Consider the following 11,529-nt stretch of genomic DNA (forward strand, 5'->3'; position numbering starts at 1 on the left):
TATTCCAGAGACTCCACAAAGTTAAACTAGTTCAAACCTGACAGCGACCCGGGCCCTGTGCTTCAGAGGAAGACAGATACACCCGCTGGTCCCTGCCAGTCTGATCCAGGTAAAAATTCCTTCCTGGTCACACATATACTGATGAATTAGATGCTGCGTACGAGGGCAAACCCCACCAGTCAGACACCTGGTAACAAATTCTCTGTTGTAAGTCAGAGCCTGACTCATCTAGTGCCCCATCTCTGGCCATAGGAGGTAAAATACATCTGTAGTATAGCTACGTGAGATAGTTGGCAGGAAATCCACGTTCCAAGTGGGTGGGTCCCTGCCAAGCTGAAAAAGTCAAACCAGTTGCTCTCCGGTCTCATCTCACTTCATCCTTAGTAAAAGTGCAACTCACCATGGTGCTTCCCGACAAATTCACGGAGGCATCTGGGGAGAGAACGACAGTTACACATTGTCACTGGGGTGTAAGTGCTCTCAAAGGATGACAACACCTAGAGCATGAATTATAACCCCATGGCTCTAACTCTCCCCCAGCCAGCGCAGGGCTCCCCCCGAGCAGTCGTTGAGCACCATGTAACAAAAGTGGGACACTTTCCAGTGGGAGCTTTCCCTGGGATGTACCTTTCCATGTGTGAAAGGAAGGGGCAACATTTCACCCCAGTCCCCTAAGCCCTGGCGATGTGGGGCTGCAGATCACAGGCAAAAGGGTGGGACAAAGGAACCCCAGGGACTCAGATGCACCAGCCCTGGGACCCCGAGGACTCTTTATCTTCATTCATTTTGAACACAGGCAGCTTCTTGTTGTAACTCTTGATCAGAAACAATGATCTGGGATCTGTCCATCCCCTCAATTGAGACATTTCCTCCCGGCCCCACATTTTTCCATCATGGGTAGGTGACCCCAGAAACTCCAATGTTATATAAAAGCTCTTACATTGTATCTGATCTTCAGGATTGTTGCTGGTATCACGCTGGGCTCCTTCCCTGTGGGGAGAAGTAAGGACAGGGGGAATCAGAGATGCTACCTGCTCTCTGTGTGTCACCTTGGTGATACTGCACCTGTTTGCAGGGATCCAGCTGTGAGTAGGTTTCTTCACCTGGCTAGTTTTCCTGCTAGGTCCCTATATCTGGATTTAGCTCACACTCAGCTGACAGGCAGGGAGCCCGAATTCTGGATAACCAGGGATAATCTGGATAAAAAAGCTTCACCTTTCACAGAGGGGAGATCTGCTACAGGTGAGACTTGATCTTTGTGCTCTGCTTCTGCAACATGGCCAAGAAACCAACTGCCCAACCCACCACTAGGTGAGCAGGGAGCTACAATTGGGGGGACCCAGAAATCCCTGACCTCTCAGGACAGAAGTTGAAGAGAACTCCGCAGCTTTCACAAAGTGTAAACCAGGTGACAAGTTTCAACAGGATTTTTTTTCACGAACAATATTTGTGCCAAAATCAAATGTCTGGCCAAACTGCTTTCTTATGAATGGACAATTTGGTTTTCTCTTTGATTTTTTTTTCAAGCTCCTCCTCCTCCCCTGCCTTTATCTGTAAAATTTGGACCTTTTTTTAAAAATTATTTTCACCCAAATAAAAATGGACATTTGTCTCAGGCCTGCTCACAATGCTGAAATGGAAAGTTTATCCTTAAGGTTCAACTCTAATCTCTTTGCATAATGTGTAAATGAAGCTTCAGAGCCCCCTTTCCAGCCCAGTCTGCCAACCCTCTCCCCTGTCCCAGGAGGGGTGGGTGGGCCTGTTTGGGGGCAGAGCAGGGAAGGAAGGAATGTTCGGGGAGAAGCAGCTACAGTCAGAACCCTTCAAGCAGAGGCAGGGGGTGGGAGAGGCAGGAGGCAGGAGGCAGGCCGGGATCACACACAGCTGGGAGCTGGGGTGGGGGTCCAAGCACTGAGGGTCTGTGTCATACCTGCCTCTACCACATCAGGTTTATTGGCAAAGTCGCTGCACTGAAATTCAGGTTGGGCCAGGCACTGTCAGAGCCTGGAAACTGTTCTAGTCTCCCCATGCACCTGTCCCTATCTGTGCCCAGCTGGTCACCCCAAGGCTGCCTGGTTTTGCACTCGGCTCACCGTGCCCCTACTACAGGGCTCATAATGAGCGAATGGGCCCCGTGGCCCCCAGAAGGGCTCCAGCAAGACCGCTGGGCTACACAAGGGAAGGCAGCATTTGTTGAGGGGAGTCCGAGTGGCAGGTGCTGCTGCAGGGCCATGGACAGCGACTTACAGAGATTCTCTGCAGGGTCTGTGTGCATGGGTGGAGAGGCAGACTGTTAGCCAAGAGCACATGCAAATTCTCCTCTGCCCCCTGTGTAATTCACATGTACAGGGAGCTCTGAATGCCCATGGTGTCCCTGTTACCTGGCTCTCCCCAGCAGGGTTGGAGGATGGGGACAGCACCACTGCCTTGCTCAGACCTGCACTGAATTCATCCCTGCTATGAGCTGGGGGCAGGTACAGGTGTGGCTGTTCCTTGCCTGGCATTAGGCCAGCTGCATATGCGTTGCTAGGCCTCCCCAAACAGCGAAAAGTGACCCCACCCACGTCCTGCTCTCCCCTGGTGGCCCCTCCCATGCTGCTACCCTGCCCATCCATGCTCACCCCCTCCCCTGAACCCGACTAAGGTTGGGGCTGGGAGGGCCGGCTGGGTAGCAGCCCTGGTTGTCTGGGGTGGGTTGGCTGGCAGCCTGGGCCAGCCAGTGGGCCTGGATTCAGGGCAGATGGGGCAGGCTCCTCTGGCCATGCTGAAGGCCTCAAGGCTCCTGCACAGGTGAGGGGGCACAAGGGGAGGGGTGTGTCCTTGGGCAGAAGGGGAGGGGCCCAGGCTGGCCTCCTTGAATGGGAGCTCACGAGAACGGCCAGACTGAGTCAGACCAAAGGCCCATCCAGCCCAGTGTCCTGTTGGCCGACAGTGGCCGGTGCCAGATGCCGCAGAGCGAGTGAACCGAGCAGGGAATCCTCAAGTGACTCCTCCCCTGTCACCCATTTCCAGCTCTGACAGATGGAGCTAATGCCGGAGGGACTGGAGCCTCTTGGTTCCCAGCCAGGCTTGGCCTCCCCCAGCCCTGCCCCAGAAGAACAGACCCTGTTCTAGGGAACTGGCTGGCTTGGTCGGTGCCACCAAACAGCCCCAACACCCCGAGTGTAAAAAGGGGTCACGTTCCTTCTGTCACACACCCGGGGCTGGTTTTCAAACACGCTCCCTCTGGTGCTGGTGAACGGGACGGGAACACGCTGCTTTGGCAAACCCCTTCCTTAAAGCATCTCCTCATAACCTCCCGAATCCATCCCAGCCAGGGAGCTCATCCTGCCCTGGGCTTTTCCAAAACTCCCCCAGAGCTCACAGACTTCACTGCAGGAGAGCTGAGAGCTGCTTGGACTCTAGGCAGCCTGCTGGCCCTTGTTTGAGAGAGAGAGACCAGACACAGAGAGGAAACCAGAGGGGAGAGGGAACAATCTCCTCTTACCTTTGATCCCTTCGCAGAGACATAACTGGAAGCAGTGAGACAGTGATCAGAGATGGGGACAGGTTTCCTCGTGGGCAGAGAGAGAGAGAGAGAGAGAAACTGAGTGACATGGACCCAATTCCTCATCACATTGACACAGAGCCCCCTCCCCATGGCCCGGCCCAGTGCTCTTCTCTACCAGCCCTCCCGACTTTCCCTGGGTCTGGTTTGACCACGTCTAATGACTGTAGAGTCAGTCTCATGGCATTTCATGTTCTACATAAAGCCCAGGTCTAAGAATCAGGGGTTCAGTGAGAATTTAATTTTCATGAAGAAAAAAGCAGAAGTAAGTTCATAATCCTCATGTTTGGAGAGAAAACCCTGAAAATGCCCCCAAGGATCAAATCCCCCAGGCCAATACAAAGACCCCACCCTAGTGACTTGTTGGGAATCAGTGGACTCCCATTCATGGCTGAGATTTACCAGGTGCTAATCCCAAAAATAATCCAATCACCATCTCTTTGATCTTTGTCCCCAGCCAGCCTCCCCAAACCATGATTTCACTGGGTCTTTGGGCCTCTCTCTCCCCCCATCCCAGGCACACTCAGGGGTTGTCTCTGCCACGTCTTTCTGCACATTTACTATCACGGCTTGGCCTCACTCTCACACCCACCTTTCCTTCCCAGCAGATAAAGCGCCACAGCCAGCACCAGCACAGCAGGGACTGTAATTCCCAACAGGAGCTTTAGATCCGGCCCTAGGAAAGAACGTCTCTGTGAATGGCTCCTCCAAGGGGCCACCAGGAAGTGCCTCCCAGCTGAGTTCATGAACAAACCCCCAAACTCTCTTCTGTCCAGCTGCAGGGAGACTTTACTGGCTTTTCTTTCCCATAGTTTGTTCTTTGGAGGGTTTTTTTGTCAGTCTTTTTATTTGAAATCCAAACAGAGTTTAACTGAAATCAAAATCTTCCCCCCAAAAAATTCACATGCAAGAACCTTCTTAGTTTCCCAACAAAAATAAAGTTGACACGAAAGGTGCCGTTTGGTTTTGCTTTGCATTGACACTTTTGTTTCATTTTCTTTTTCAAAATCCAGAGATGGACGGAAAAAGTCCATTTGCTTTTGAACTAAATAAATAAAAATGCAAATATCTGAAAATTTGTGGGCTTCTCCCTTCCCAAAGGAAACTGTCAAGACAAGTTAAGATCAAAGGACATTTTTTTTTATTATTTCCATGATTTTTTTCAAACACTGAAATTTCCCATGACAAGTTTTGAATGAAATAGATTTGTTCACAATTTTTTGTGGAATGAACTTGGATTCCCCCAGCAGTACGGTGAGCTCAGGGAAACATCCCTGTGGGAATTGCCCTGTCTCGGGAAAACATCACGATTCAGCACAGCCACCTTAACTGTACACAATAACTTTAGTGACAACATGGGAATGCAGCAGGTGCTCAAAGTGAAGCATATACATGGGTGCTGCCCTGCATAGTGTTGGACTGGAGCCGAGGCATGAGAGCTTTCCCGAGCCAGGGCCAGAGGTCTGGGCAGCTGCAGAGATGTGTGTGGAGCTTGTAGGAAAACACCAGCAGAAGAGTTTTCCATCAGAAAATGCTGTCGATTCAAAAGCAAACCCTTTCGACAAGCCCCTTTAGTCTCTTTCGGAACTGAAATGTGGCTGATTTTTTGTTCCGTGCAAAATCTAAAGTTTTGACTCGCCATCCGGATTCAGGATGGAAAGAAAATGTGAAAGGTCAGAATGTCTCACAGGACAGAAATCTCGAGTGCCCGCATGCTCTTGAGGCCCAAATAAGATTAGTCTCAGAGGGGTCGATGTGTTAGTCTGTAACTTAAACTTGAAAAACTTAAGAAAAAAGGAGTGGTGCACTAGCACCTTCAATGTATATTACCATGAGCTTTTGTGGGCAAAATGAAAAAAGTGGGTTGTGCCCAGGAAAACTGATGATACTATCTATATATTTTGTGAGTTCTTAAGATACTACATGGCCACTTGTTTTTTTAAATTTTTAGATAATATCAGTATCACTCTAAGCAGCACAGTTAACTAGAGTCTATTTTCCTTGCCTGGCAAGCATGGCCCACAGCCTTCGTAGATATGGTGGGGAGGGATCAGTTTGCTGATTCACATGCTTTGGAGAGAGGGGGGCAAACAGGCAGGTTTGGGCTCTAAAAAGATCAGTCCCTGGGGCTCAGTTGCAGCCTGGGAACCGGACACTGGTGCTGGCTGAGGTTCCTGGCAGAGGGGTTTGCCCACACGCCGGGTGTGACACTATGGGTTAGGCCTGGAGCACAGAGTGTAACTAGCTAATGACACGGAGACAGAACCTGGGAGCCCAGGTGGGATGATGCGTCTGGTGCCTCCTGCCAGAGCAACCCCCCACCCAGTGAGTGCAGAGGAGGCAACAACTCACTGGCTGCCGGGTTAGCAGAGGGGCAGGGAACTCCAGAGGAAACTTGCCCAGCAGAAGGGTTTGGGATTCCCCCTCTGACAGAGCCACTTTCCTGCCCTGCAGAGACATTTCCAGGCTCAGCCATGCTGGGCAAAGCCGGGCAGAGCTGCAGGAAGAGAGAGCAACACATTGGATGAGCCCATCCCCATGTGTGTTTCCCTACATCCATCCTCAAGGGGATCACACTCAGACTGGGGCTGCCCAGCCCAGGACACAGAAACTCTTCAGAAGCATTTACCTGCTGGCGAGGAACCGTCACCACCGCCGCTGCTGCTGGAGCCATCACCTAGGCAATAAATATACAAGAGACATCACCATGGCGATCGCACTCAGACTGGGGGCTTGCCCAGCCCAGGACCCATGTTTCCCTTAATAGAGGCCCCAGAGCACAGAAACGCTTCCAAAGCATCATCTGGCGGGATGAACTCTTGTCAGTGCTGCTGCTGGAGTCATCGCCTAGGCAACAAACACAAGGGATCAGAGCAGGGCCTGGCCCAGTCCAGGCCCACACACGGCCCCAGCACAACTGACCATGGGCAGCCACTGGCTGGGGGCAGGGCTGCTGGAAGGGACCTGGGCTCAGGGTGGGTCACAAACTGGATCTTATTCAGCAACATGAGTGTGTGTAAGACACGGGAGGTCGCTGTTCTGCTCTGCTCAGCACTGATGAGACCTCAGGTGCAGAACAGGGGCCAGTTCTGAGTGTGACACTCTAGGAGAGTGGTGGAGAAACTGGAGAGAGTCCAGAGGAGAAAAACAACATTGATCAAACGTTTATAAACTTGACTAGGGCAGAAAACAAAGGATAGTGACACCATTCCTACCTATCCTGGCTAATAGCCATTGATGGACCTAACCTCCATTAATTTTATCTAATTCTTTGCTGAAGCCTCTTAAAGTCCTGGCCCTCACAACATCCTCTGGCAAGGAGTTCCATCCGTTTCCTGTGTATTGCATGAAAAAAAATCCTTTTGTTTGTTTTAAACCTGCTACGTATTCATTAATTGGGTAACCCATACTTCTTATGTTATGGGAACTTTTCCTTATTCACTTTTTCCACCCCTGTATCATATCCCCACTTTTCCAAGCTGAAAAGTTCAACTCTTTTTAATCTATCTTTATATAGCACCCATTCCAAACTTCTAATAATTTTTGTTGTTTTTTTCTGAATCTTTTCCAATGCCAATATATCTTTTTTGAGATAAAGCAACCTCATCTCTATGCAGTATTCAAGACGTGGGTGTGCCATGGATTTATATAGGGGAAATAAGACATTCTCTGTCCTATTTTCTATCCCTTTTTAAATTATTCTTAAAGTTCTGTTTCCTTTTTTTACTACTGTTGCACACTGAGTGGATGTTTTCAAAGAACTATCCACAGTAACTCCAAGACTCTCTCTCTTGAGTAGTTGTAGCCAAATAATCCCCATCATATAGTATGTATAGTCGGGATTATTTTTCCAATGTGCATTACTTTACATTTATCCACATTAAATTTCATTTGCCATTTTGTTGCCCAATCTCTTAGTTTGGTGAGATCTTTTTGAAGCTCTTCGCTGTCTGCTTTGGTCTTAACTTTTCTTGAGCAGTTTAGTTTCAACTGCCAGCTGTTTACCCCTTTCTCCAGGTCATTTAGAAATAGGTTGGATAAGATTGGTCCCATTACAGACCCCCGGGGGCCACACTACTTGCCACTCGCCATTCTGAAAACTTACCATTCCTTCGTAGTCTTCGTTTCCTGTCTTTTAACCAGCTATCAATGCACAAGACGATCTTCCCTCTTATCCCACTACAACTTTCTTTACTTTGTTGAGGGACCTTGTCAAAGGCTTTCTCGAAAGCTAAGTACACTACATCCACTGGATCCCCCTTGTCCACATGTTTGGTGACGCCTTCAGAGAACTCTAGTAGATTAGTAAGGCAGGATTTCCTTTTTTAGAAACCATGTTGATTTTTCCTCAAGAAATTGTGTTCACCCGTGTGTGTGACAATTTTATTCTTTACTCTAGTTTCAGCTAATTTGCCTGGCACTCATGTCAGTGTTACTGGTCTGTAATTACCAAGATCACTTCTAGAGCCCTTTTTAAATTTTGGCATCACTCTCCAGTTTGTCCAGAATATTTTGAATTATGACCCTCTCTTCCAGAGTATTTGCCACCCATCTCAGCTTGGTATCATCTGCAAACTTTATCAGGGTACTCTCTATGCCATCATTTAAATAATTGATGAATATATTGAACAGAACCGGATCCACAACATACCCTGAGGGAACTTCATTTGTTCTACCCTTCCAGCATGACTGTGAACCATTGATAACGACTCTCTCAGAATGGTTATCCAGCCAGCTATGCACCCGCCTTACTGTAGCCCTAACTGGGTTGTATTTCCCTAGTTTATTGATGAAAATGTCATATCAGTCTTGTGGTCTCTTCCAGTGAGACCTTTCTGTGATGTCCCCCTCCCCCAGAGCTGTCCCGGCCACAGGATGGTTTGACACAGATACCCTAAGCTCTGTGCTTTGTGGGGTCCCATGGCAGCCATCTAAACCCCTCAACAGCCTCCACAGCCTGCTCTGGCCACTCCACTCGGCTGCCCTGCCCTGATCTACAGAGCTCAGCTTCTCTGTGACAGAGGGAAGAGAGGCACCATGGAGCTGGCTGCTGAGTTGTTCAGGCACCTGCCACAGGGTGAGTGCACGGGGCGAGGTGGGGAGATCCCTGCTGCTGCCCTCCCCCAGTTATTGTCAGCCTTGTGTGCGCTGGGAGGGGCAGATCAGGGGCGGGAAGGGATATGGTGGGGGTGAATCAAGGATGGAACAGAGGTGGGGCCTGCAGGGAGGAGGCTGCCCTATGCCCTGCTCCTGGAGTACCATGGGAGGTTTCTCCACCCTCACCCCATGGATGGCCCTGCTATTCCCCTCCTCTCTGGGTTGGGCCATCTGAGCTGAGATGGGTAAAAGCTTTTTTGTGAAAATGTTTTGGTTTCAGATTTTGATGCATTTCAGCATTGTATTTTCAGGGGCTGGTTATTTAATTATTGCCTCACCCTGCCATTTACTCCCACCCCCATTTTTTTGCTGGGCAGAGCTGAGCTGGATCACACAGAGACAGACACACACACGCACAGATATACATGCACATCCCTTACCAGTGACTCTGAGGTACTTGGCAGGGCTGAGCCAGGATCTGCTCACCCGGTTGTTGCTGTACTTGATTTCGTATCGACAGGTGTAATTCCCAGAGCCATCCTTGGACACCACATGGTTATAGCTGTAGAAAGCTTTTGCCTCCACCCTCTGGGATGAAACCTCCTCCCCATCCTTGCAGAAGACAACACGGGTGGCCGGGAGCTGAGAGGTCACAGAGCACTGGAACTGTACAGAGTCCCCCGGCCGGGCCGACATCTGGTTCAGGTTGAGCTTGGGGGCACGGAGAGCACCTGGGAAGGGGAAGGGGTCAGAGCTGCCAGTGGGGCATTGCTGGTGCCCAGCGCTGTTGATGGGGCCGGAGATAAATGACAGGGAGTCTGAACCACATCTCAGATGGAGGCTCTGATCCCAGCTCAGCTGGTCAGACAGGGAAAAGAGCTCTCTCTGATGATCAGAAACTTTATTCCCTGGCGCGGTGCACTTCCTAGAATGAGGGGCCCTGGCGCAGGCACCCTCTGACCCCGCTGGGGCAGTATGGCCAGGAACGAGGTGGCCCTTCAGTGAGGCAGGACCCTGAACATTGAGAGTTGTCTAGGGCATGGCCAACACCACAGCCCATGGAAAAAGGCCAGTCGCTGCCTCATGGGGTTTGGCCAATAGCCAAGTAGCTGTGTCCACAGCCTGGGTTATAGAATGGTCCTGTCTGTCTGTAGCTTCTCAAACGTAGACTGCCTGCCCTGGGTTCTGCTGGTATTTAGGAATGAGGGGCAGGCTGAGTCCCTGTGGGGGTTGAGCTCCAGGACAGAGTCCTGCAGCAGGGAGGGGCTGGTTTCCAGGGCCATTGCTGCTGGCACAAGAGGGAGTGGCCCAGATGGCCAGTGGCTGGACACGTGAAGAGGGAGGGGTAAATGGCATGGGCAGTTTGGGGACAGATGGACAGACAGAAAGATGGACTCACCGGGAGCTGAGCAGATCTCCCGGCTGCTGGGAATCAGCGCTGGGAACAGAAAGAGGACGTGTGGTTAGTGCTGGAGATAAAATCTTTCATTTCTGAGGTCCCACTTGAGGAACAAAAACTGCCTGTAAGAGAAATAAATTCCTGAATCCTGTTGTGGTGAAGAAGCAAACCAGGCAGGACATTAGATCTGGAGCAGGGCAGGTCCCTTGTGTACGCAGACCTCGGCTGAGCTGGGGATGCCTTTTCCTTCAGCTCTCCAGAGGGCCAGATCCTCAGCTGGTGTAAATTCGCATTGACTCCAATGGCACTACACTGATTTACAACAGCTGGAGACCTGGCTCAGCAGCTCCCACACTCAAGTGCTCTAGTTTCTTCCCAGCCTGCTGTTTCTGTTTCCGTTTCCGACCAACCTTCAAGGAATTAGCCCCGGATTCCTGCATACTCACCGGGCAGCAAGAGGCACAGAGAAAGGAGCATCCGGGCGATGGTGGGATGGAAACAGCCCAGCACTTTCAGCTTTTGATGGGATCAGCAGGGAACTATCTGATGTCACCCTCTGCTCTGAATCTGCTCCACTACCCTGTGTGACTTCAGCAAAGGGACTCTCCCGTGTGCTTCCCGGGGCTGCTCCAGCAAGCCCCTCTCCTGCTCCCAAACTCCCTGGCTTCTGTAAAACTGAGGTAGGAGAGACTCCACAGCCTCCTTCTGACCTGCTCTGTCTCTTCTTTGGGTCTGATACTCGTCATCGCTCCCCATTTCCTGCCTTGCGCCACCTCCCTGCCGTGCTCCGGCCACAACGTCTCTATTTAGGGCTGTAAGATTGAGAATCAAAGGTACCTGGTTTGATTCTTTGAGACTAAACTTATCACTGAAAAAAAACCTCCCCTCCCATCTCACTGCCTGGGGGCTGAGACAACCCATGGCTAAAAGCACAGCTGGGCTAGGGTCAAAGGTCACTGGGGGGCCTGGGATGTTGGAGGAACCTGAAACTTTTGTCTCTGGCTCCATACACTGCTGCCCATTCTGCCCTGACTGCCTCTTTCCTCCATTCTGGGATGCTCAGGAGTCTCTTGTAGTTGCTGAGAGATGGGTACCAGGTCTCTTGCCTCTCAGATCACTCACTGGAGGGTGGAGGGAAGGACACAAGGCATCCGAGAAACAGCACCCAGAAGTGACCTCTTAGCAGGTGGGAGCCAGAGTCCATCAGACTGAGCCATTGGGAAAAAGCCAAAGGAACGTGGGATAGAGATGTAGATCTTGCTACCCCCCTACTAAAGCTAGGTGGGTTTGGGTTGGGTCACTCCCAGTGTCATGGGGAGGTGTTGATGGAAACTCAGAACCCTGAGACTGACAGTCCCCAGGGGCAATGGGGATGGGCCAATGCCCCTGTTCAGACTGATGGATAGGGCAGGCTTGCCAATGAGGGAGTCAGGAGGCCAGAAGGGGCCCATCCTCCCTGTGAGCTGGACCTGCCCTGGGGAGAGTG

General features: G+C 50.9%; 1 protein-coding gene across 2 annotated transcripts in view; it reads right to left on the bottom strand.

The window, feature by feature from the left end:
* LOC142823855 (uncharacterized) overlaps positions 1 to 10,222 on the bottom strand; it is a 30,787-nt gene extending 20,565 nt beyond the window's left edge. The window contains exons 1-7 of one of the 2 annotated variants that reach the window (XM_089769820.1): positions 10,044 to 10,222; positions 9,085 to 9,375; positions 6,177 to 6,224; positions 4,140 to 4,223; positions 3,488 to 3,512; positions 941 to 990; positions 401 to 432 (exon numbers count right to left, since the gene is read on the bottom strand). In XM_089769820.1, coding sequence (XP_089625946.1) covers positions 401 to 432; positions 941 to 990; positions 3,488 to 3,512; positions 4,140 to 4,223; positions 6,177 to 6,224; positions 9,085 to 9,340 — 495 coding nt within the window. In that variant the 5' untranslated portion in view covers positions 9,341 to 9,375; positions 10,044 to 10,222. The remainder of the gene's footprint in view (positions 1 to 400; positions 433 to 940; positions 991 to 3,487; positions 3,513 to 4,139; positions 4,224 to 6,176; positions 6,225 to 9,084; positions 9,376 to 10,043) is intronic. The other variant, XM_089769819.1, reaches the window with a different exon arrangement.
* Positions 10,223 to 11,529: the final 1,307 nt, after the last annotated feature.

This window comes from Pelodiscus sinensis, chromosome 18 (genome assembly GCF_052426305.1).
Source record: "Pelodiscus sinensis isolate ZL-2025 chromosome 18, ASM5242630v1, whole genome shotgun sequence".
In the NCBI taxonomy this organism is placed as follows: domain Eukaryota; kingdom Metazoa; phylum Chordata; order Testudines; family Trionychidae; genus Pelodiscus; species Pelodiscus sinensis.